The sequence below is a fragment of the Odontesthes bonariensis genome, chromosome 4, assembly GCF_027942865.1.
Source record: "Odontesthes bonariensis isolate fOdoBon6 chromosome 4, fOdoBon6.hap1, whole genome shotgun sequence".
NCBI lineage: Eukaryota > Metazoa > Chordata > Actinopteri > Atheriniformes > Atherinopsidae > Odontesthes > Odontesthes bonariensis.
The window spans coordinates 38,639,262-38,661,944 of record NC_134509.1 but is presented as its reverse complement, the minus strand read 5'-3'; the positions used below and the strand labels follow the sequence as shown (position 1 = coordinate 38,661,944).

At 40.7% G+C, this 22,683-nt stretch overlaps 1 protein-coding gene across 4 annotated transcripts; it reads right to left on the bottom strand.

The window, feature by feature from the left end:
* Positions 1-3,426: 3,426 nt before the first annotated feature.
* zbtb45 (zinc finger and BTB domain containing 45) lies at positions 3,427-21,129 on the bottom strand. 4 transcript variants are annotated; one of them, XM_075464175.1, is made up of 6 exons: positions 20,851-21,129; positions 18,342-19,718; positions 17,862-17,996; positions 12,770-12,910; positions 8,434-8,707; positions 3,427-6,802 (listed from the first exon to the last, which is right to left on the bottom strand). In XM_075464175.1, the coding sequence occupies exons 2-6, from the start codon at positions 19,425-19,427 to the stop codon at positions 6,384-6,386; spliced, it is 2,055 nt and encodes a 684-aa protein (XP_075320290.1). In that variant the 5' UTR covers positions 19,428-19,718; positions 20,851-21,129; the 3' UTR covers positions 3,427-6,383. The 4 variants fall into 4 exon arrangements, with proteins under 4 accessions (XP_075320290.1, XP_075320293.1, XP_075320292.1 ...); XM_075464178.1 differs by having other exon boundaries at positions 18,342-19,706; XM_075464177.1 differs by lacking the exon at positions 20,851-21,129 and adding an exon at positions 19,902-20,842.
* Between the last annotated feature and the right edge of the window lie 1,554 nt (positions 21,130-22,683).

Below are 22,683 nucleotides of genomic sequence, written 5' to 3'. Positions count from 1 at the left end.
AGGGGTCTGTGAGCAAAGTTAATCAGTAACATCTGTTGTCTTTCCCCTGGCAACCCCATAGTGGGCTTTTCTATGCTGATACTGTTGGCTAATGCCAGGAGTTGAAAGTGTCTCCCTGGAAACAGGAGAGGGGGCCTATTCATAAAAAACAATGTGCCTATGCTAGATTTATCACTTCCATTTCTGCCCGTAAAGAACAAGTCAGGTAATCTGTGGCTTTAAAATTCAGATTGATGTGCAGAAACACCTACTGGACATCCAACACTAGCAGTATCGAGATATTTTTGGTGAAAAAACAAGAAAGGTGGAAAACCTTTATATCATTTTACACCAAGAGCATCTTGAATATATCACAACTAATATCTGAAGCTTTTCCCATCAGCAATGTTTAGTCAGCCCTACATTAGAACACAGAAACAAAAACAGCAAGAAAATAAGAAAACAAAAAAGAAAGACCGCATTTGTCCATTTATCTGTCCTCAGAATCACAACTTTAAATTCCTCTCAGTTTTCTTTAGTTGCTCCACACATAACTGTAAATCATTAGACCAGAATAGTTGGCCTCTAGTTGGTTTCTAACTCTGCAGCATTGGAGGGACAGACTTCAGCAGACAATGATGGAATTGACAATGGGGCACACAAAAGGCCACCCTTGGGAGAGTCTACGAGTCCCTTGGCATGCTGGGAGAAAAAGAGTAACAGGAACAGATGTTGTTGAGTAACAGATGCATTCTGGCCAGAGTTCAGCCATGACCAGCCAGGCCTTCAAGGACTCTAGATGCAGGGACAAGAAAAAAACATTAAAAAAATAAATCCGACCCTTCAAAAGGAGACGGCATTTACATTTTATCCCTGATAAAGCTGTTTTTGAAAATATCAAAGCTAAGAGAAAACCTTGGACCTTTTTTGTTGAGTGATAGATAAAAAGGAAAAAAAATGTAGACGAAAATATGAGGAATATATTAAAATCTTTTGTTTAGAAAGAAAACATGGAGATTACTAGAATTTAGCTTTTGAGAGCCTAAGTGGTGCATATATTCTCTGGTCACAACATTTTCTGACACGGCATTAACAAATGCTGCACCTAACAATTACTTACTACTGAACTTGCGAGATATGTTCTTCTATTTTTGCTATCACAAAAATATTCTGTTTCTTGTTCTTCAATATCAAGTAAACTAACAAACATTCACAATTGTGACTAGAGGATTCTATGCTAAAAATGGAGATGATAGAAACACATGCTTAAACATTCAATTCAGGGATTTCGAAGCTGCCTGTAAAACGAGAACGTTTATTGCACATTTAGGATAACTTTTTATACGATTCTGTGTAAACTAAGCTGAGCATCTCAGTGACAGACTTGTTCATAACACTGTACTTAAACAGTAAGATTCTGACTTATCAACAACTGTGTTCATGCTTCAAATAAAAGTGTGTAGAAATGAGTCCTCCGTGTCTGAGCACCACTGTGATGCCAACAGGTCAGAAAAAAAAAAAACACACAAAAAAAAGAAATCTGGACGAGCAGCTGGCCTGGAGTCATAGAAGACTTTTTATTTGGAGAAAGAAATCTTTGAAATCACTCATTTTTTTTTAATTCAGTTAATTCATTGAGTACAACATCTAAGTTCTCAGAAAAAGTTAAAATCATGCCTTTAGTCTTTTTTTTTTTAATACACAAAAAGATGTAGTTTTACCATGACAAGTGATTTTCTTTAGTAAAATGACTTCTTCTTTTGACATATTTAACCTCCGTTGACGAAATATCAATGTAGAAAAACCATTATTATCCCTCTTAACAAAACAAAAACAAATAAAAGGCATAACACAGTACATTACAATGCGCTGACATGGCTTCAAAGCACACATATTACAGTACTGTACAAGGGTCCACCTCAGACAAAATGCAACAGAAGCACATCTACTGCTGAGGACAGATCAAACTTCTGTAACAGTTCAACAATGTTTATCTACCAAACCCTGACCACAGCACGGTGTTGGCAACTGGCAAATGAGGTAAAATTTTTAAGGAAAGCACCAAAGGTTTGGCTTTAAATTTGAATTAATATATAGCTTATCAGAGGTGTCTCAGTCCAGCTTCTCTAAAGTTCCTCTTTACATATTCTATTTAAATCTGCAATGTTCAGAAGCCAATGAGCTCATGCTGCCAGGTCTGCTCCCAGTAAATAAGCAGTATGTTTCTACATTTAAGTGGACATTTTATGTCAATATTTATAGTGAAGTCCAAGCAGAGAGAACCCCATCTACACCTTTGCTGGATTCACTCTTTTTAAATAAAAGTCTTGCTTAAAGTGATTTATTTTTTTTTTTTGTCAAATTATTTCATGACTTGCAAATTTCTCAAGTTCAAAATGTCTCATTTGTTGAGGAGATCCACATAAAACTGTCAATCAATTCAAAGGCTCTTACAAAGCTTAAGCAAACTACCGACTATAATATGAAGCCTCAACTAACATTAAGGAAAATGAGTGGAAATCGGGGATATACGATCTTTTAACATCACCTTTAAGGTGTTAAAAAGGAAACAAAATCATCCCAAAACTTTAGGGGACAACAATAAGTGTAAGTAATGTGCAAACGTAACTGTGCATAGAGATCAAATTGTAATAAATATTAATGTGATAACTGACATTATCACTACTTTACCTTTGTCAAAACTTGTGGGGATGATTGTACATTTTCATAATTAATTTAGTTTGACTAAAACGTTGAAAAGTCGTCTTTTTTCCCTAATAATGCTGTAACAAAAGCTTTTATTGGTTTTTTTTCTAAGCAACAAACACTTTATTATTAACCAGAGTCCAAAAAGACAAACACAGCCAGACACTCAATAAAAATCCTGATAATAATCACTGATTTGTCATAGTTATTCATCCACATTTAACTCCCTCTGAATGGCTCTTTCACTTGAAATTTTCTAATGTTCTGATTATTTCTGCATTAGAGTCACATGAGCAACAGATAGCATAGTGAGCACTATAGCGATAAACAGGACTTTCACATAAAATAACTTTAGCAGGCTTTCAAAAAAAAGAAAAAAAAAAAAGAAAAAGAAAATGGATCTATCTTAGCTTCAGTTTTCACTGTTTCTTAGTTTGATGTAGCTTAAAAAGATGTGAAGCATAATGTCTGTCTTTGGACCACCGAGGTAATTGTTGGTACGTGTGTGTGTGTAAAATATGCTGAAATGTTTCTCAACAGTTAAAATGAGAAAATAGTGTCCCTCTGAGCTGTAAAAGGCTCATCTTGGTTAGAGGTATATGATCCTGGGGCTGACCGGTGGCGCCTGTGGACAATGTTACAAAGCATTTTGACAGATGATGGTGAAATTCATTCACTGTGATGTGCATAACACCCCTACCCCCTCCAGACACGCACCCCTTTCCCACCCCTAAACCCCACCCTTAATCTTGCGCTGCTCAAACCACTTTCCTGATTGTATCAATTTATTCATCGACAACCTCTCGTCTCACCCTGCCTTGCTCCTGAACAGTGCTGCTTTCTATTCACCTTCAATTCCATCAATTCAGGAAGTGCATGACGAGAAAAATAACAAAATAGAAAGAGATAAAGGTGCCTTGAAAGTAAAATGTAAGTAAATCTGACTTTTGTTTAGACTGAGTATTACTGCCAACTTCAACATGAGTAGAATAAAGGTTTTTTCTTGTATATGGCCGAGGAAACTGGTCCTGTTCGAGTCTTTTTTCTCAAAGTTGTGTATTTAATTAGCGACTCCTGCAGCCTTATGTAACATAGCCTATAATGTCACCTGCTGATGACAACACAAATCAGGTAATGTGCAAACACACCTAATGCACATTTCCTCAGAAGCAACATTTCAAAATGTTATGCCAATCGAGTCTGAGGAGCAAGTTTGAAATGTTGTATCCGTTTTCCCTGAAGGAATGGTAACCAGTTCCCGTTTTATTTAACCTAATGCTGATATCTTGAGAAATTGCTTAAATACTGTCAGTTATATCATTGGGTGGTCAGGAAAGCCTCTTCACATTCGATTTTTATGGATTTGAAGGTTTGACACCAAGGAAAATGGACTAATCCTGAATTAAAAGAACTGAAGGTCAATCAACCCTCAAAATAAAAAAGATCCCAACCGTTTTCCCACCCCCACCACTCATAAAATACCTCATCCTCGCCCACTTCCAGACCCTGCTCTGTTTTCCGAAACTTTTTGCTGACTCTCCCCTCTCAAACAGGGTTCCCACACATTTCTACATTTTAAAATAAGGGTGTTCTGATCACAACTTTTGGGACTGATCACCTCTGTTGGAGGGGGGGGATCTACTGATAACACATGATGTATATGAAGCCTTTGATTTATCATGCGACAGCATTTACTAATATACTATTCTAATATTAAATGAGTATTCGATTAAGAGATAAGAAGATGTCATACCCATTTCTTTATCAATAGGCACCGTGTGCAACTTCTCCACAAACCACAGCAGCTTGTTATTGGGTAACAGCTTGTAAAAACTTTTCTTCTGCTAGCAAATAAATCTAATTCCTTTGCAAATTTTTTATCCCAACTTTGTTTTGTTTCCTTTTGTTGTTGTGTAGCCCGTGGATCCAAAGCCATTGTAACTGGGCTGCAAGTCATCCAGCACAAAAAGAAAAGAACAACAAAAAAAAAAACTTGAAATAATAATATGACCATCATCTAACCTGTGGAACTCCAGAACAACAACAGCAGCTGTTACGTAATAACACTGAATTCAGCATCACTTGGGCTAATGTCACCGGTTTCAACAGGAATGTGCTACTTGTCTCCTGTTATATCTTAACTGGACTTAAAGGTAGGGTAGGAGATCCTGGATTTTGAGTCCAGCGAAGCTGCATTTTGAAAATACACAGGTAAAAAGTCCCAACCCTTTTCTTCACTTTCCCCCCGAAGGCACGCCTCTAGAGTACATGAACGAGCACGAAGGTGCACGAGCGCTGTTCTGACAGCAAGCATCGATCGTTGCCGTATTTAGTATTTAGTTTATGCTAACTATACGTTTAATAATGCTAGGTGCTAGCCAAGCTGGCTCTAGTTTAGCTTCCTGCCAAGCTTCTGGACGTTCACGGAGCAGGGTACGCGCACAGGGGGAAGGAGGGGGAGGGAGGAGCAGATTGCAGTTTGATAGACGGCATCAGTATCCAATCATTGTTAACGGTCCGTTCAGTATGATTGGATAGTGTTTTTCCTAGATTGTACGTTCTAGTGGCCACTAAAACTTTTCATATTTGTGTCAAAACGTGTAATTAATTGGTTGCAATGGGGGTGTGAAGAGTATTTCAAGCAATATGTAAAAAAATGTTCCAGAAAAAGATCCCCTACCCCACCTTTAATATGTATGAAAACATGTTAGTCTGAATGAAACCGACTGGACAAACATACAGATAATACTGTTGGGAGTCCAAGCACTTCTGTATGTATAAGCTCAACCAGACTCAGACCGGCCTAGGCGCTCTGCTCTCGATTCAGTTCCTCTCCAGTACATAGAAGAAGCAGGTGGTAACAACAAAGAATAACCACAAGGCATAGTAAGCATCTTTTAGTGAAACCAGTAAAGGGTAAGTGTATATAAACTCGGCTGAATTCCCAAGAAAGCTGCTCTCATTCACATATTTTTCAGTTTTTTTTGTCAGAATCTGGGGGCTGAAAATCAGCCCATTAAGACTACGTGTCAACTGCCGCTCAATTAAACCCTTTCCAGACTGTCGCTCTGATTTTATAACCGCAGCCTCATCTGACAAAAATCACCCTTCAAGCAACTTAAAGACAGCCTCCGTTCAGAGAATTCAGCTGTACCTACATGTACCGCGATCTCCCACAGACCAGCTTTACTCTCACTACAGAAAAAGATTGACTCCCCTGATTGGGCTTTTTAGTATCAGCCAATAGTGATCGCTTTCCAATTGATCAGAGTACCCTTATTTCAAAATCCAAGACCTTTTTGTAGCTGTTCATCAATGTGTGTGACTGTTAACCATATTGCTCTGTAGCTTATGGTTCGTTCTCACAGCTAAAAAAATGTCCCAGCACAGGAAATGAAAGCAGCTGCAACTATTAGGATAGTCTTCTCAAAATGGAACGTCCCTCTCCCCCAAAAATTTCCAAAGATGGTCGTACAATTTCAAAACAACTTAAATACATTATTTCCAGCCCACCAGCCATGTGCAGGAACCCTGACTGAAGGCAGCATTGAGCTTAAACAATCAGACCTGTACTGTAAGCAGTCTTCCCACCAGAAGAAACCCAAATAATAACAAGGCTGTGTGCACCAATTAAGTGTTGGTTCAAGGAATGGGCAAACTAACCTCCTCCTCTCCCCTTTATTTCCCTTTCTCTACTTTTAATTGGAGGAGGCTCCATGGCTGGGCATGTTGGCCAAGCTGCCAATCATGCTGGCTGCTCCAGCCATACCTGAGGGCCCTCCCATAGCTGGAGGACTGTGCTTGGTAGGTGAGGTCATGTCGCCTGCACGCCCCTGACCTTGGCCTGGGGTGTGAGGGGTGTGGTGGGCATGCTGTAGGGCATGGCGCTCCAGCAGGGTGCGGTGCGTGAAAGCCCTGTGGCACACGTTGCACTGGAAGGTGCGCTCAGCACGGTGGGTGCGCATGTGCACATTGAGGGAGCTTTTCTGGGTGAAGCGCTTGCCGCACATGGTGCACTGGAAGGCCCTGACACCAGTGTGCACCACCATGTGTTTGAGGAGGTAGTCCCGCAGGGAGAAGGAACGCCAACAGATGGAGCACTGATGAGGTTTCTGACCTAGAGAGGCAGGCAAGTGCAGACACACAAACACACCCAAAGCAGTCATGTTAATTCATTGGAAGTGGTTTCTATTTCATGTATTCATTGTTCAAGTGGAAAATAATGAACGGATGAAATCTTGCAATACTGTTCATACTGATGTCATCTAATGCCATCCCTTTTCCCTGTAAAGCTGGGGCAGTGTACATTTTCACTGCTCCTCAATCGCAGCACAGCCTCAACCTCACCTTTCTCTTTGGATTTCTCAGCAACAGTGAGCTGCACTTGCTTTATAATAGCAGCCGTTTGGACAAACTGCGGCTAAATTCCATGAAAGTGTGTCACCAGAACACCAGCCCATGTAGGAACCAGTCAAAAGTCTATTAATCAGGTGATGTTGCATTCGGAAAATTCCGTTGTACATTTTCAAACCGAGGTCTGTTATTCTTATTTACACTTCTGATTATTTGCAAAGCTATGCTTTGTTGAACAGGAATGTAAAACCTGGAAGGTTTCAAATTTGATTAAAATAACATTGCTTGTGATATCATATATGTGACATTAAGTTAAACTCAATATTTTTCCCAATTTATATTTACATATACCACAAAATACTGGTATATACGATAGATCCAAATTCAGCTGAGCACTGGTTCATATCACCTAGCGCTTGTATCTTTGTCGGAAACACGAAAAGGTGATTTTGATATTTGTTTGATAGACTGCTTAGCTGGAATGATGCACAGATAAGTTTTGGAGACGCTCAGTTGAAGGTGACGTTCCTTAATCCATGTAGATGGCTCATAATTTTGTAAAACAAAGCACTTAGATTTAAACTGCAAGGTCAAATGCTATGTGCTGTCCTAGGTAACATTTCTTACAACTAACATGCTCATTATGAGGTTCAGATTATATTCCATCTTCTTTTCCTAACACCATTCTCTCAGAACAATATATAAGCTAATGGAATAGATTTATATACAAACCTGTTGAGATGTAAATCAGTAATGACACTGAGCAAAATCCTGAAGCTGGTGATGGCAAACTGTTTGTACATCCACTCAGTTTGTAATAAAAAGAATGCACGAGTCAAAGGTTTGATCATACCTGATTCAAAATGAATGTGAAATAATAAAAAAATAATCCAAAAACTCTGGACTTCTGGAATCCAGAAAATTTCTGGATTAATCGGTTATTGAAAATATGGTTGATGAAGCCATCTTAAAATACAAAGAGTTGTTATATTGTGCTGGTCTGAATCCCCCAAGGGAAGGGAGATGTAATATTGTTACGAAGAAAAGCCTATGCTTATAGTGCTATTTGTTTATCTGTCAGCAAGATTACACAAAAAAAAAAAAAAAAAAAAAAAAAGAGCGGAATTTAATTTAAAAAAAAAAAAAAATGTTGGAAAATGCAGCATGGACAGGAAGCAAAATAAAAACTAATTCAGATAACTTTGTTAAATCTGCAAGACTTTCAGAATAAATCTGGGGTAACTGCACATTTTGGGCCTCCTCTGAAGATATCTGCAGTGATGTACCCTGTTGTTTACATGGAAAGTGGTGTGAAATGGTTATGTAATAATAAAAAAAAGAGCTTTAAAAGTCCTGACCCAATATGTTTTCCCAATCACACTGAAGTAAACGTACCCGAATGGATGAACATGTGCTTGCTGTAGTTCTTCCTGGAACGTAAAGATTTGCCACAGTGCGTGCAATCGAACGAGGTTTCAGATCCCTGGGAAGATGGAGAGGGCCCTGCAGAGCAGGAGGAGGTGGAGGGAGGTGGGGCAGGAGTCATTGGGGCTGGAGGAGGAGCCTGCTGACTGGGCTCCGTTCCTGGCATGCTGTCAATCCCGCCCATGGGCCCCCCCACATAGAATGGAGGTGGCTGCGACTGGCTCACTGGGTACTGGAAAAGAAGCTGTGGGGGAAATCACAAAAGTTACTGTTTCTCCATGCATATTTATAGGCACAATAGGCACCTGCGCAGTCTGTGTGGCATAAAGGCCTTCATAAGATATTGTGCATGAAGCTTTCTAAAGGTGTATTCAGTAATTCGTTGTGAATTTAAACACATCTGATGACTTGATGCATTCTGCACAAGCAGATCATGCCTGTAGATGTGGAGCAACAGGAACATGGTCCTCCATGTGGACACTCTAAGAGGAACTACAGATATATGCTGCTCGCAGTTGTCTATGTATGCAACCGAGTATAAATGTACAAAATTCCAGAAAACACTGGAAATTAAGATTTCTTTTTAATTGACAGGGAATAATAATTGTATAATAATTAACGGCAGGCTAAACCAGAGACCTGTTTGATATGTGAGCCAAAAGATTGGTTTGGTCAAAAATGAAGTCAGGGTTCTTCATAGAAGTAGTAGATGCAAATATGTTGCTGTCAAAGGTCCCTAGAATGTTTAAAAGTGAAACTCTGACATTTTCAGGACGAAAAACAAGGAACTCAGTTCTTTGATGAAATTAGAAGTAGATCATTCCAGCTCATCCAGGCCTTTAGGTCTCCAGGGAGAATCTCCAATTCAAGTAACTGATTTGTTTCATTGATATAGAGAGCTTGGCATCATCAGCATAACATCAGAAATGTACATCATGTTTTTTAATGATGGTTCAAGTCGATTAGCGTATCCAACTATGATGGTGGAGGACACGTCATTTATACGCATAAAACTGGAATCTGTCAGATAATTTACTTATAGACCAGCTTAGACCAGCTCAAAGCAGTACTGTTGATGCAGATGAAATGTTAGTCTTTTTAATAAGATGACGTGATAATGGGGTTAAATGCAGCACTGAGATCTAGCAGGTAAATGTACTTTATTTATACAGTCCTTTACAGACAATCCTTACGATGTACCAAAGTGCTTTACAGCAGGTAATAAATAAAGAGAAGAATAAGTAAAACCAAATATAAACAATAAAAGAACAGTGAAAGCAATAAAATACAACAAAATCAAATAAGATAAAAGTGTCATCATACTACTGGGTATTAAAAGCAATCCTAAATAAGTAGGTTTTTAGCCTAGATTTGAAGAGGCCCAGGTCAGAAATAAGACGCAGCTCGACGGGGAGCTTATTCCAGAGCCTGGGGGCAGCGACGGAAAAGGCTCGATCACCCCAAGGTTTGTATTCTGACCTGGGCACTTCCAGCAAAAATTGATTTGTTGACCTCAGGGCTCTACCAGGATTGCGGACTGTTAAAAGCTCAGATAAATATGATGGGGCGAGGCCGTTAAGAGCTTTAAAAACAAACATTAATAGTTTAAAATCAATTCTATAAAGGACAGGAAGCCAATGGAGGGAGTTAAGAACAGGAGTGATGTGCACACGTCTGTTAGTGTTGGTTAAAAGACGGGCAAAAAAGGTACACCACAGACACAAGTCCATTGTCAGAAGCAATGAGTCAGGATATAGCAGCTAATGAGCAGTTAATTGTTTAAAAACAACTTTTTAAAGGATTTTAGAAATGAAAAGCAGGTTAGATCAAAAAGTTGAAAATAAAATAATAATAATTATTATTAATAGTCAGAATACTAATCAATACCAAGCTCCAAACTAAATAGGCTTTCAACTGCAAGGGAAAGTGTCAGTCTCGACCTCCTCTGCAGCATCTGCAGACACACACAGCCCCTCTCCTCCCTCGCTGCTGAACAGAGACACATAGCACGGAGATGAAACTAAATAACTTCACATTTACTGCATCTTTGGAGACAGCCCAACAGCAACTTAGAGAGGCACGCCAGGGCAGCATTGCAATATACCTTGAAAATGTCTTTTAATAACTGCCAAACGTATTTCGAAGCAGCTGGATGGAGTGACGACATGTGTGCCTGAGTCCATGTGTCTTGTGTAAGAGACCAGAAAGAAAGTTGACAGCAGCCTGTTTGACAGTCACCATAACAACACATATGGGAACAGTTGAAAGTGCACAGCTCCTCATCTACCTGTGCCTGCTCAGTGAGCAGCTGCAGCCCTCTCCTTTGCTCCACACAAAAAAAGACGAGCATTCAGAGCCTCCTGTGACACGACAGTCCCGAGGTAATAATGAGGAGAAGATGCGGAAACAGTAGACAGAGATCTTCTTCTGACACAAAACTGTCATGCAGTTAAGATGAGATAAAGACATAAAAGTAGGAGCATCGTCACTCTGGCCCAACATTTGGAGACTTAACCACAAACTTTAAACATGAGACGCCCGAGAAGACAACAATAACTGATGCATGAACTCCACTGGTGACCTGCAGTGTGTCTGTCAACAGCAGGCAGGAATCAGCTAATCAGTCTGAAGAGACTGAAAGGATAACGAAAGGCATTCCGTCCAAACACAGTGTAAAGGAAGAGCTGCCATTCACAAATTTTATTCAGAATTATTCAAACAGAGTTGAACGGACCATCTAAATCTCAGAAAAAACACAGCATGTGTGAGCCACATAACTTCAGTCAACAAGCAGCTCCTCACATTAACATTTATTCCTCTTAACATCATTACTGACAAATGTTTTTAACCTACAGAGACAACAAAACGTTCTTATTCCAAAGGATGGGATTAATATTAAGGGATTTTTGGGGGGCTTTACGGTGCGTTCAGACCGGAATTTTTCGCGCGACGTGATTACATACAAAGTCAATGCAAAGACGCAAATAGGTTTTGAGCCGGCGCGAATGAGGCGAATACCGCTGCGCGAATGACAAGACGCGAATTTGCGCGAATTCAGAAAATCCAACTTTGGCGAAATATTCGCGTCACGACAGCCTATCAGTGTTGAGATTCTGGACGACAGTGACGTGGAGACAGATGGACAGGCGCTCCGCAGCTGAAATGGAGTCGTGTCTGGGTCAGTGGCATCATCCGTAGGTGCACTCAGCTCGGAGAATTTCACCGCCTCCAGGAGTTGCGTCTGGATGACGGCCGCTTCCAGCTGTATTTCAGGCTCACCAGGACCCAGTTTGATGACCTGCTCGGGAGGAGGGTTGGAGGGTTGGATCAAAGAGGAGTTTTGATGTAGTCTGTTGGTATCCTTAGCTAGGCCATTTCTTTATTGGCGCCGTATGAATTGGACTCATTTGGACTTCAATGAATTGAATTTGATTGTACTACAATGAATTGGATTTTAATTGGCTTGAATTGAACTGTATCTTTTTTAAGTGCCTTGACGTGACATTTGCTGTGATTTGGCGCTACATCAATAATACAACTGAACTGAATAAAACTGAATCCACAAGGAAAATTAAATTGAAAACTTTAAAAATTAGACACAAGATGCGGTGTACTTTGCAGTGAAGTCCATTCTCACATTATGTACACAGGCTGCTGTCAGTTTCCATATAAACAGGTAATTTGTATATTGGATCATGGCTGACTTTGAACTAGACAGACACTCTACTCTAAAATACCATTCTTGAACATCCTTCTGTGGAATGAAGCCCAAATATCCAACTGAAGTAACACAAAATCCATCTAAAAAAGCCCAAACTTCAAATCTTTATTCTTCCTTGTACCACTTAGTGGCTAATTGTCTGTGGTACATATTTTAGGCACATTCAGAAGGTTCACATCAAGGGACTGAGAATAACTTGGGAGCTCTCAAGTAGACTACACGCCTTCAAAAGCTTTTATATTGCTGCTTTCACTCACCCACAGGAATGCTGAGGTGAAGTAACAGTCAGCAGATGAGTCAGAATCATCTTGTAACTCCTCTGTTGTATGTAGGCCCAGTAAATCCTGGGCTTCACTGTCAGTCCATCCCTCTGCATCTGTTTAGTTTCTTTTCTTTAGGTGTTGCTCAGAGGGACAACATTTTACTAATCCCTATACAGTTATGTCACAAATGATCCCACCTCCCTACTGAGAGAGTAATTTCTCTGAGCAAGGAGCTAAAAGGCTCGACAAACAGTCCTTGTCCACTGCAAACTGCTGTGTATTTGCAGTGAACATAATCAGGCAGTATGACAGAGTGACTAACCTGGTTGTTGATAGACTGTGTGGTTGGAGGTGGAGTCAACGGCTTATTAACCCTTCCTCTGGGGTTGAAAGCCATGGCTTGAGCAGGCTCGCTCTGTGGCCAGAAACTCTCTGAAAAGACTCCTGGCTCATCATAGAAATCCTGAAGGCAAACACAAATAACAATAATAATAAAAATTTTGTCTGTCAACAACAGTTTTAGTGGCTTCAGCTTCAGGACTATAGAAACCCTGGAATTTTACACTCTGCTCCATTGGTGGAGATCCTGCCAGTCTAATGCTCTAGAACTGTGATTACAGAGAACGTTGCATAAATCACAGGAGAGCAAACAAAGAACAGGTAGAAATACATGTTTTGACACAAACTTCTACCTTAGATAAAATGAGGTGTGTGCCTACCCCACTGTGTTAAAAGGGATAGTTCGCCTCTTATGACATGAAGCTGTATGACATCCCATACTAGCAATATCATTTATGAACATTTTCTTAACCCCTGCTGCGTCCTGTGAGCCGAGTTCCAGCCTCGTTTTGCCGTTGAGGAAGGTAGTCCGGCTAGTTGGCTGGGGCTTAAAAAATAAAGCGTTTTGCTTCTCAAAACAATATGCGTTCAAAATAGTAATACATTTGCATCACAAAATCGTTCACCAAAAAAAGTCAGACCTCACAATCGCTTGGTGCCATTTTCTTTCCCTCCATATCACTGCGTGCAGCCACCTGCCAACAGCCGCATCCGTTACAGTGTTTGCTGCTCGGAAGCAGGGGACTGCTCGGTCTGCACGGTCTACACAGCCCGTAGTGATACGAAGGTAGAGAGAAATAGCACCAAGACTTTTTTTGGTGAACGATTTTGTGACGCAAATGTATTATTCTTTTGAACGGATATTGTTTTGAGAAGCAAAACGCTTTATTTTTTAAGCCCCAGCCAACTAGCCGGACTACCTTCGTCATCGCCAAAACGAGGCTGGAACTCAGCTCACAGGACACAGCAGGGGGTAAGAAAATGTTCATAAACGATATTGCTAATATGGGATGTCATACAGCTTCATGTCAAAAGAGGCGAACTATCCCTTTAAAGTAGAGATGCACCAATACCGATATCGGGCTGATACTATTCTAATATACTCGTACTCGTTAAAGTTAACCGATACCATGAACCGATACCAATTTATTGCATAAAGACCACAATCAGAGGGTGGCTTGTCATTTTTGTTTTATTTTTTTAGATTGGCGGCTAGGGGAGATGTCGAGCTAATCAGGAACAGTGTGGTTAGGCTAGTGAGACCGAAACCTGTCTTCCAATTCATTGCAATTTTTTTGAGGTAGAAGTATCGGCATCGGTACTCGGTATCTGCTAGTACTCAGATCAAAGTATCGGTATCGTATCGGTTTGAAAAAGAGTGGTATCGCTAGATCCCTACTTTAAAACATAAAATATATATATATTAGGGCTGGGACTTTAGCGCGTTAATTTCGATTAATTAACTACACACATATTAGCGCGTTAAAAAAAATAACGCATTTTAATCGCACACTATAATTTTTTTTTTTTTTTTTAATACAGCTGGATGGAAGCGTCGACAAGAGCGTGGTTGTGTGCAGATTATGCAACAAGGAATTCGCGTATCACCGCAGCGTATCAAGCCCAGAGGCGGCGCTAAGGGGTTGCTTGCGGTTGCTATAGCAACCCCAAGAATGTGCTCAGCAACCCCATAGCTACCCCAACTTTGGGGCTAGAGGCAGGTTTACTGCTCACAAAGAACAGAAGTGCAGTGCAACAACGACAACAATATTAAGAAGTAAAGAATCACGTATGTTGCTGCGTGGTAGCCTATCCCCGTTTTTCGTTCTTTAGCTGATAAATATACATATGGAAAGGTATAAAACACCAGCTTTACTGGTGAAACGGCTATCCACATTGTTTCTAGATCTACAGTAGCTGTGGTGATGTCATTCTACAGTCAGCCAATCACGTCTGTTCTAAATTAACCGGGGAAATCGGAGGTCTAAAATAATATTTCCATAAAGCAGATTTATGAGATAAATAGAAGCCCTATTTAATTGTATTCTCAGTTTAATTCGTTTTTGAATAGTCATATGTTACAGTTTTCCTCTCATTTTAGCACCCATTCACTCATAACATAGCTAAACTGCAATTCTAAATGTATATTTGGCGATTCTAACTGGAATATGGCGATTTTGAGAATGTCCTTCTTCAAGTAACACAAATAAGGTAGGAAATCCCAGTCTTTTTTCATATGCTTGCCGAAACACTATTATCAAATAGTCTTCTTGTGACTTGGTTTGTTAGTCGACTCTAGGTGCTTGCAGTCTATCTAGAGCTACTTGCTAAGTAGCCTAGTGTCAGTGCAGTTAGCACCATCTTTTGAAAATAACGGACACACTTTTTACTTTATGTTAGGTTGCCAGCGTGCTTCCTCTGCCATAATGTGATGCGAGTAGATTGGCTTGAGTAGGCTATGTGTCCGCTGTGGCAGCGGACAGACTGGTGTGAGCAACAAGTTTGAACGTAATGTTGTGCCTGTGTGATTTAGCACTGTACGAGGCTACTGTTGGAAGCCCGCCGGGTAGAACTATCTCTTGAAAGTTGTCGCCGACTGTTGTGCGTCAGATGACATGAAATAGAAAGTCCGCACTGTAGCTCATTCACTCCCAGCTCTTTTTTTCCAAGATGAAGTTGATCAAAACTTATTTGAGGAACACAGTGGGCAAAGTAGCCTTTGTGGATTGGCTATTTTATCCTTAGTGAACGGGCTATGAATGAATGAGATGGACAGGTATGCCTGTGTGTGCGTGTGTGGTTGCGTACACGGGCTGGGGCTGTCTTGCCCCTGGACCTTCTATGCAGCTGTTCCACCACAACGCACAGTGCGACATCTGTCTGCTTGTGAGCAGTAAGCTCCGCTGATAACTTAAAGTTTACAGTATGCAAGGCTACATTACACTAGCAACCCCTCACATTCATGCAGCAACTGCATAGCAACCCCAACGAAAAATCGCTGGCGCCGCCGCTGATCAAGCCTCAAATATCACCTCAACGCTAAACATGTAGCAGCTAGCGTGGAAGCTAACGGGGCCCAACGCAGCTTAACATCCAAGATTCTATATACTGTGTTTTCATGCATGCTACATTCAGATTTCAAATAGGGATATGTTCTGTGTTTGTTGAAAATGTTAATTTTCTAAAGGATAAAGTATATGCGATTAATTTCGATTAATTAATTTCAAAGCCTGTAGTTAACGCGATTAAAAATTTTAATCGAGTCACAGCCCTAATATATATATATATATATATATATGTATATTCTGTGTATTTTTTGCATTTCCTTTATGTTTCCCTTCATCAGACAACATAACCCTTTCCTTTTAAACTCCAACCTTACACATACATAAGTGGAGATGATAAGATTTGCACTAGTGGTCCAACCAGTCAGACTATGAAACGGTCAAAACAGCAGTACAACCTGACATATGAGTTGAAGAACTATAAAGAATGTCACAGATGCGTAAGCTAAAGTTAAGGAGCAGTATGCTGCTGTTTATCACAATGCTTTAAGATTCATAACAGGATGTAAACCCCTCCCAGATCGTTGCACTCTGTATTCTTTGGTCAACTGCACATCCTTATCCACATGCAGACATTTCCATTGGAACAATTTTGGATATAAATCTGTACTCGAAACGTTACCATCATACTTGTCAACTTTCACAGCCGTCATTTGTCCTTCCCTTTCGTGCTTTGGTATTTTGGTCCATTTGTATTGTTTTACCAGTTGTGTTTTAGCATGGTTTATGTGAACAGGTCCTTCTTGAAAATGAGACTACGGGTCTCAACGAGGCCAACTTGTATAAATAAAGGTGAAATAAACTAAAGTTAAACTTTTTGTTTGTTATTCAGAGAGGGGAAATAAAATGCAGTGTAAACACACAGTAATAAAATGAAAACTTTTAACCATTTCAGATTTCTTATTTAGTGTTAATGTCTTGAAGTGTCTGTGTTAATGCTAAAAATCAGCTCTATTTCTTTGGAACTGCTGAGGACCATCACCCATTGACAGATAAATTTAGTCAGAGATGAGATAATATGATCTTTCAATACACCGATCATTTTCTTACAATTGTCATTTGCACCACACCAAAAGCTATAACATCACCAGGTAGTGTCTGGGAAAAACAATCACAATGCAACTGCAGTAGATTCTGGTAATAATTACATATTGTATTAACATGCGTCTTTCTGAGAAAAATCAAAGCAGCAATGATAATAAAAAAAAAAAAGTTTTGTAATGTCTTTGATTTGGTCACAAAGGTTAGACTTTTTATTGACCATCTAATACATAAAGAAGGACTTGGACGAGGGGAAAAAAAAAATGTAACTTTTTTTTAAAAATTGTAACCTTTAGCTAATGGAATTTGGAGTTTACAGAGATGGATAAAAGACTAGTCTGTGCTCTTATAGGAAGTAACAAAAGTGGTTCACACCTTGTCATGGTATTGATAAAAAAAAAAAAAGAAAAAGAAAAGCAACCCAAAGACGAAGGAGTTGATTTATCAAGAGGTGCTGGATTCTCTGAAGACCACATGCCATGCTTTCCCAGCAAAACAACATTTTTTAACTGCCAAAACCTGACAGATAATTCAATATCCCAATCATGACTTAATCTGCAGAGCTTGTGAGAAAGCTGAAAGGCAAAGCTGTATCCTTTTGATTGTGTGGCAGATGTTCCTTATGTAGTCTGCAGTGTACAGCAGGCTGCGGCATAAATCCTCCCCACCATGTTTCCCCCTCTACTTACTTCAGGACTTGTGATGGAAATGATGATAAAAATTTAACACGAGGACCCCTCAGAAGTTATCAGTTATTATTTTTCATGACAAAAAAAAAAGCTCCGTTTTCAAAATGCATAGGAGGTGTTCTTCTCTCACTCATATCCTATATATAGTCATTGATGAATTATTAAAATGTTCAAGAAATGTGAGCTTTAAATCTACAATGTAACATTTTTGCAAACTCTTTCTGTTCTTAGTCATCTATTCTGGCTTCAGCTGCTGCATTTCACCTCTGATTTAACATACCTGCCCAAAGGTTGCCATGGATTCCTGGGCACCTTCCTGCTCTTGATCTCGTCTCCCATCCTCCAGGGAATAGACATTCCCATCTGTCTCCTGTACCCCTTCATCTTTGACCACCACTCCCTCTCCTCCTAGCACCTAAGGAGAAAACAGTCCATGTCAACTCAAGTTTGCAACTGTAGTTAGAGCCAAAAGGCAGCACATTTTAGAACAACACCGCATTGACCCATCTACAGCCCCTTCACACAGGTTCTAATAAGGGAAATTACCTACAGTTAATATGCAGAAGTCCATAGATATTCAACAAGACAAGTCCTGCTGAAGTTGAGACGAGATATTCAATTGTACAAAATGCAGAAACATCTCAGCAATATACGCCAATGCAGTGTGAGAAGAGGGAAAAGCATAAAAAGAAAGGAAAATGTTGCAGCTCTGCATGCCTGAAAGCTGTAACCATAGCAACCCTTCCCCTTATCCCCCTACCTGAAGTCTTAACGGCTGCCTCTGCTTGCGGCTGTGGTTCGCCCCCCTGTCTCTGTCTCCATCTCTTCCTCGTTCCCTCCCTTCCAAGTCCTCCTCCTCACTGTATCTCTCTATCCCTACGAGGTCGTCAGAGAGGTCAGTTGTGTTGCCGCGGAGGCTGTCCCTGCTGATGCTGTCCACACTGCCAACCCCGGAGCTGCAGCCCGCTGAGAGGTTCCCTGTGCTACTAGTGCTGGCTCCATTGGCCGTCTGTGCCAGCAGATCTCGGAGCTTGTACCTTACGTCCTGAGTGCAGCTGGAGCTCTGCTTCATGAGGATTGTACCAGGTCCAGCACCCATCCCATCACCACCGCACATGGAGCTGGTGCCCATGTCTCCCAGCGCCATCAGACTTACAGTGTTACTTTGATCCATTGAGCCTGGACCACTCTCACTGACACTAACAGCAGCACCCCCCAACCCCCCACTCATGTTACTAGCTCCACATTCAGCCATGAAGTTAGAGAAGTTTGCGTACCCTCCACCACCACTTGCACTACTAACAGAGCAGCTTCCACTGCCACCACTCTCTCTCCCTTTCCCCACACCACGCTCTTCTTGCTTTGGGAGAACTCCATGCATACCCCCGCCTGCTGCCGCTGCTGCCGCTGCTGCTGCTGCTGCTGCCGCTGCCGCTGCAGCTGCACTCGCTGCCCCTGCCGCTGCCTTCCTCTGAGAGATGATCTGAGTGCACTCATCGATGACCGTCTTTATCTGCAGGATGCTAGCAGCAGTGAGGATGCAGAGGGCCTGTGACTGCAGAACCACCAGTGAGCCGCTGTACATGAAATCCACAAGCTGCTTCACAGTTTCAGCGGGCACCAGCGGTGGCACAGATATTTCCGAGTGACCCAGCAGTAGCTTGTCCTGGAAGAACGGGCTGCCAGCTGCCAGGACGCAGGCATGGGCACGCAGTGAAGCGTCATGTATCCGCACGGTCACATCGCAAAAGAGGCCCTCACGCCGCTGTGTACGCAGGGCCTCCAGCACTGACTGGCTGGCATTGTGCAAATGGATATAGTGCACAGTCTCTGTGCCGGACACCATAGCAGGAGGGGGTGAATCACTTGGTATGGGGTGGGAATGGGGGTGGGGGAGGGGGGGCAGGTGTCTGGGGTTTTGCGTCAGCTTGAGGGGTAAGGAGGACAGGGAGGGAAACGGATATAGTGCATGGGCCACGGTGGGGCCGCGTAGGCTCAAACTGTCATGAGTCTGATGTAAGCTTTCAAACTGCTTCTCTGCTGTGGATGAAGTGTGAGAGGAACTGCCTTTTTTATTCTGAGTGGAGCCAATGCCAGGAGGTTGTTTCCACCAGCTCCAATTTCTCTGTTAAAAAAACTTAAAATGAATTGAAATTAACATGAATCCACATAATGCAATTCAACGAAAAGTTTATATTTCTGCCAAAGTAATCAGTGCACGGATTGGTCAACAAGAAGAACAAATAATCACCAGATAATCATTTGAGCATGTATTTGAGTAATTGTAAGGATGGACCTGTTTTTTTAAATTTAAACTTACCTTGGCTATTTTAACTATTGGTTAAAACAAGTAAGGAATCGGAAATTCTGCCAATGAACGAGGATATTCTGAGTGGCATAATCCATGTCTGTTAACATACTGTAAGCAGTATAATCTATTAAGAAAATAATTCATCTACACTTATAACAAAATCCAAAAAGTCCGTAGTTGGAGCCCTAATTGTTTTACTGATTTGCTTCATTTTTAACCAAGCAATGCAGCTGTAGCAGATGGTGACTGAGTGTTACACTTGAGCAGCTACGGGTTAATGATCGAATTTGTCGCGTGCATCATCGGGAACACCTGTTTTGGACAAATGACAGCACGTGCTTTCTTCGAGTCCAGCGGCTCCTTAGGTCAGTTTACTTGGCTGTCCTGCACAGTGGGTGGCCGGTAACGCAATGCGAAAGATATTTAGTCTCATAGATACGTAAAAGGGGGAACGAAAACTGAGGAAACAGATGCTGATGAATTACATCTTGTTACAACAGTATCCAATTGTAAGTTTGATTGCAGGGATAACTGACAAGCCAACATTTGCACCAGCAAAAAAAAGCATTCAGGTTAACGGTGGCTAAGATTAGCTAGCGTTAGCTGTTGACATTAGCCGTTAAAGTATCGCACGGAAATGTGCTCAAAATACCAAGATATATATATGCAAACTGGTATTTACTATTCACTGAAACACAAATGAAAGTTTCACTTACAGACTAACAACTGGCACTTCAGCTAGCAACATTGAAACGGAAATAAAGCTTACCCCTACGCTTAAAAAAAAAAAAGCTAACCAAGCTAGATCACAAGCTAGCGAGAATTGCCAAACACAACTAGAAAAGTTAGCATGAACGTAGCTAACGGGCTACATTTTCTGCCCAGAGCGGGTTCACGCCACATTTGGGTAGTTCACAGTTAAGGTGTCTCTGCGTGTTGTTTAATCACTACTACTTACCTATTAAATATGCACTGACAGTTCGGAGCTTACTAGTTTGACTCGGATGCAGCAGGAAACCCTCATGTAACGCTCCAAACCTGATGAGAGCTGGAAACGAGCACACACACTCAGACTCACACACATGCAGGCGCAGACAGAGACCCATAAATCGAGGTGAAGTTTATCTCACATAACGCCACCTAAACCACCGACAGCTGCTTTCCATGCACCTATTCTCTCAAGCGAATACATACAGGTTGAGGCTGTTCAAAAGAGTCGGTCATGTACCTCTAACTCTCATACCACATACAGTAGAGGTATGTATGCGTACAGACGTGCATACATTCACACCGATGCAACTTTCGAGGAGGAAACGTACTAGAAAGACGCAACATATGAGCCATTTTTTAAATTCTACCCTATGTGCTTGGTCGAATTTTATTCATGGTTTTAAAAGAGCTGGTTGAAAAAGAAAATAAAGCAATAAACTGTCAGAATGATAGGATGGCTTCTGTTGGGGGGTGTTGAATATCAAAGCTCACTCACAGGGTGTAATAAGATATTTTTAAAGCTTGTTTTGAGCAGCCAATTATCTTCTATACAGTGAAGACAGCAGGCCTGGTGAACCGGGCACCTGGATCAGCCTAAACCTTTGAGGATAACTACTTCAAGTGAGTCTAATTATAGAAATCAATTTTTGTGTGGTCATTTTCACGTTTCAAGCGGAGAAGGAAAGAAGTTTTACATTCTCTACCATAGAAAATAATATTGGCAGATTTTCCTTTATTAAATGTAGAATTTGGGATGGATTAAACAAAGTTTGAGGACAGTGCCATGGGCTCTGAGGAATTGCTTTGTGACTTTAAGCGAAAATAATTGTCAGATACACTTTCTGTTAAAATAATCAATGGTTTCAGCCTTAATAGGACTGATGTAAATCGTGATATTTATAGATTCCCATTGAACTCCAAATCGCACAGAGAATTGTGCAATGAATTTTTTTTTTGTTTATAGTATGCTCTACTTGACAAATTTACTCAGTTTGGAATCAATTTTCAGAATGAAGTCTTTGCAGCTCATGTTGTATGTCAGATATTGACATCAAGAATGACTTTTACAGTATTTTACAGTATTCTTTCATTAGAATTACTGATCATTGATTAACAAATATCAGAAGAAAACATATTTTATATATATAGCAACTAGATTTATTGCTTCTTTGTTCCCTTTGTGATCAAATCAGGCTGGGAATTTAGCATTAGCATTTCATATTTAGTGTGTCATCAAGTTCTTTTTTTTTTAGACTGAATGGGAATTTCTTTATTCTCTCTGACTTGCACCCTTGATGTATGTCAACATTAAAAAATGCCTTGATTGAGAAAAACGACTCTTCTATTCAAAATGGACATGGCTTGACCAGGAGCTCAGGAAATATATGACCATGAATACCAGGATATGACCATGAAATAGCTCCGGATCATTATTTAATCTTAAAAGGCATCCAACTTCCTGCACTGGTATTAATAAATAGCTGAAACATCTCAACTAAAAGCTCTGATAATTGTTTCACATTTTCACATCTTAGAATGTGTCTGCTCATCAACTTCCCTGTCTGGTATTTCAAGTTTCGACATACAACCACAGACCACGTGCTTGTTGTTTAAGAAATTGAGGCGGGGTTTACTCTACAACAAATAATGATTTAATGAGTTCATCTTTTCACTGAGTTGATCACAAATCTATAGTAAAGTAAAAAAAGAAGAAAAAAATGTAATCACTCTCCTCTGACGTAAAGCATGCAGTCTCCACAGGGCTTTGGACATTGAGAACTATAAATCATTACACAGGACA

Bases quoted from the DNA above. Each gene is read 5' to 3' on its own strand.
- zbtb45 (XM_075464175.1), bottom strand. From the start codon at position 19,427: ATGGTGTCCGGCACAGAGACTGTGCACTATATCCATTTGCACAATGCC. The intron at 12,911-17,861 runs GTATGTTAAATC...GTTTGCCTTCAG, and splicing joins CCATGGCAACCTTTGGGCAG to GATTTCTATGATGAGCCAGG. The intron at 6,803-8,433 runs GTACGTTTACTT...CTGCCTCTCTAG, and splicing joins GCACATGTTCATCCATTCGG to GTCAGAAACCTCATCAGTGC.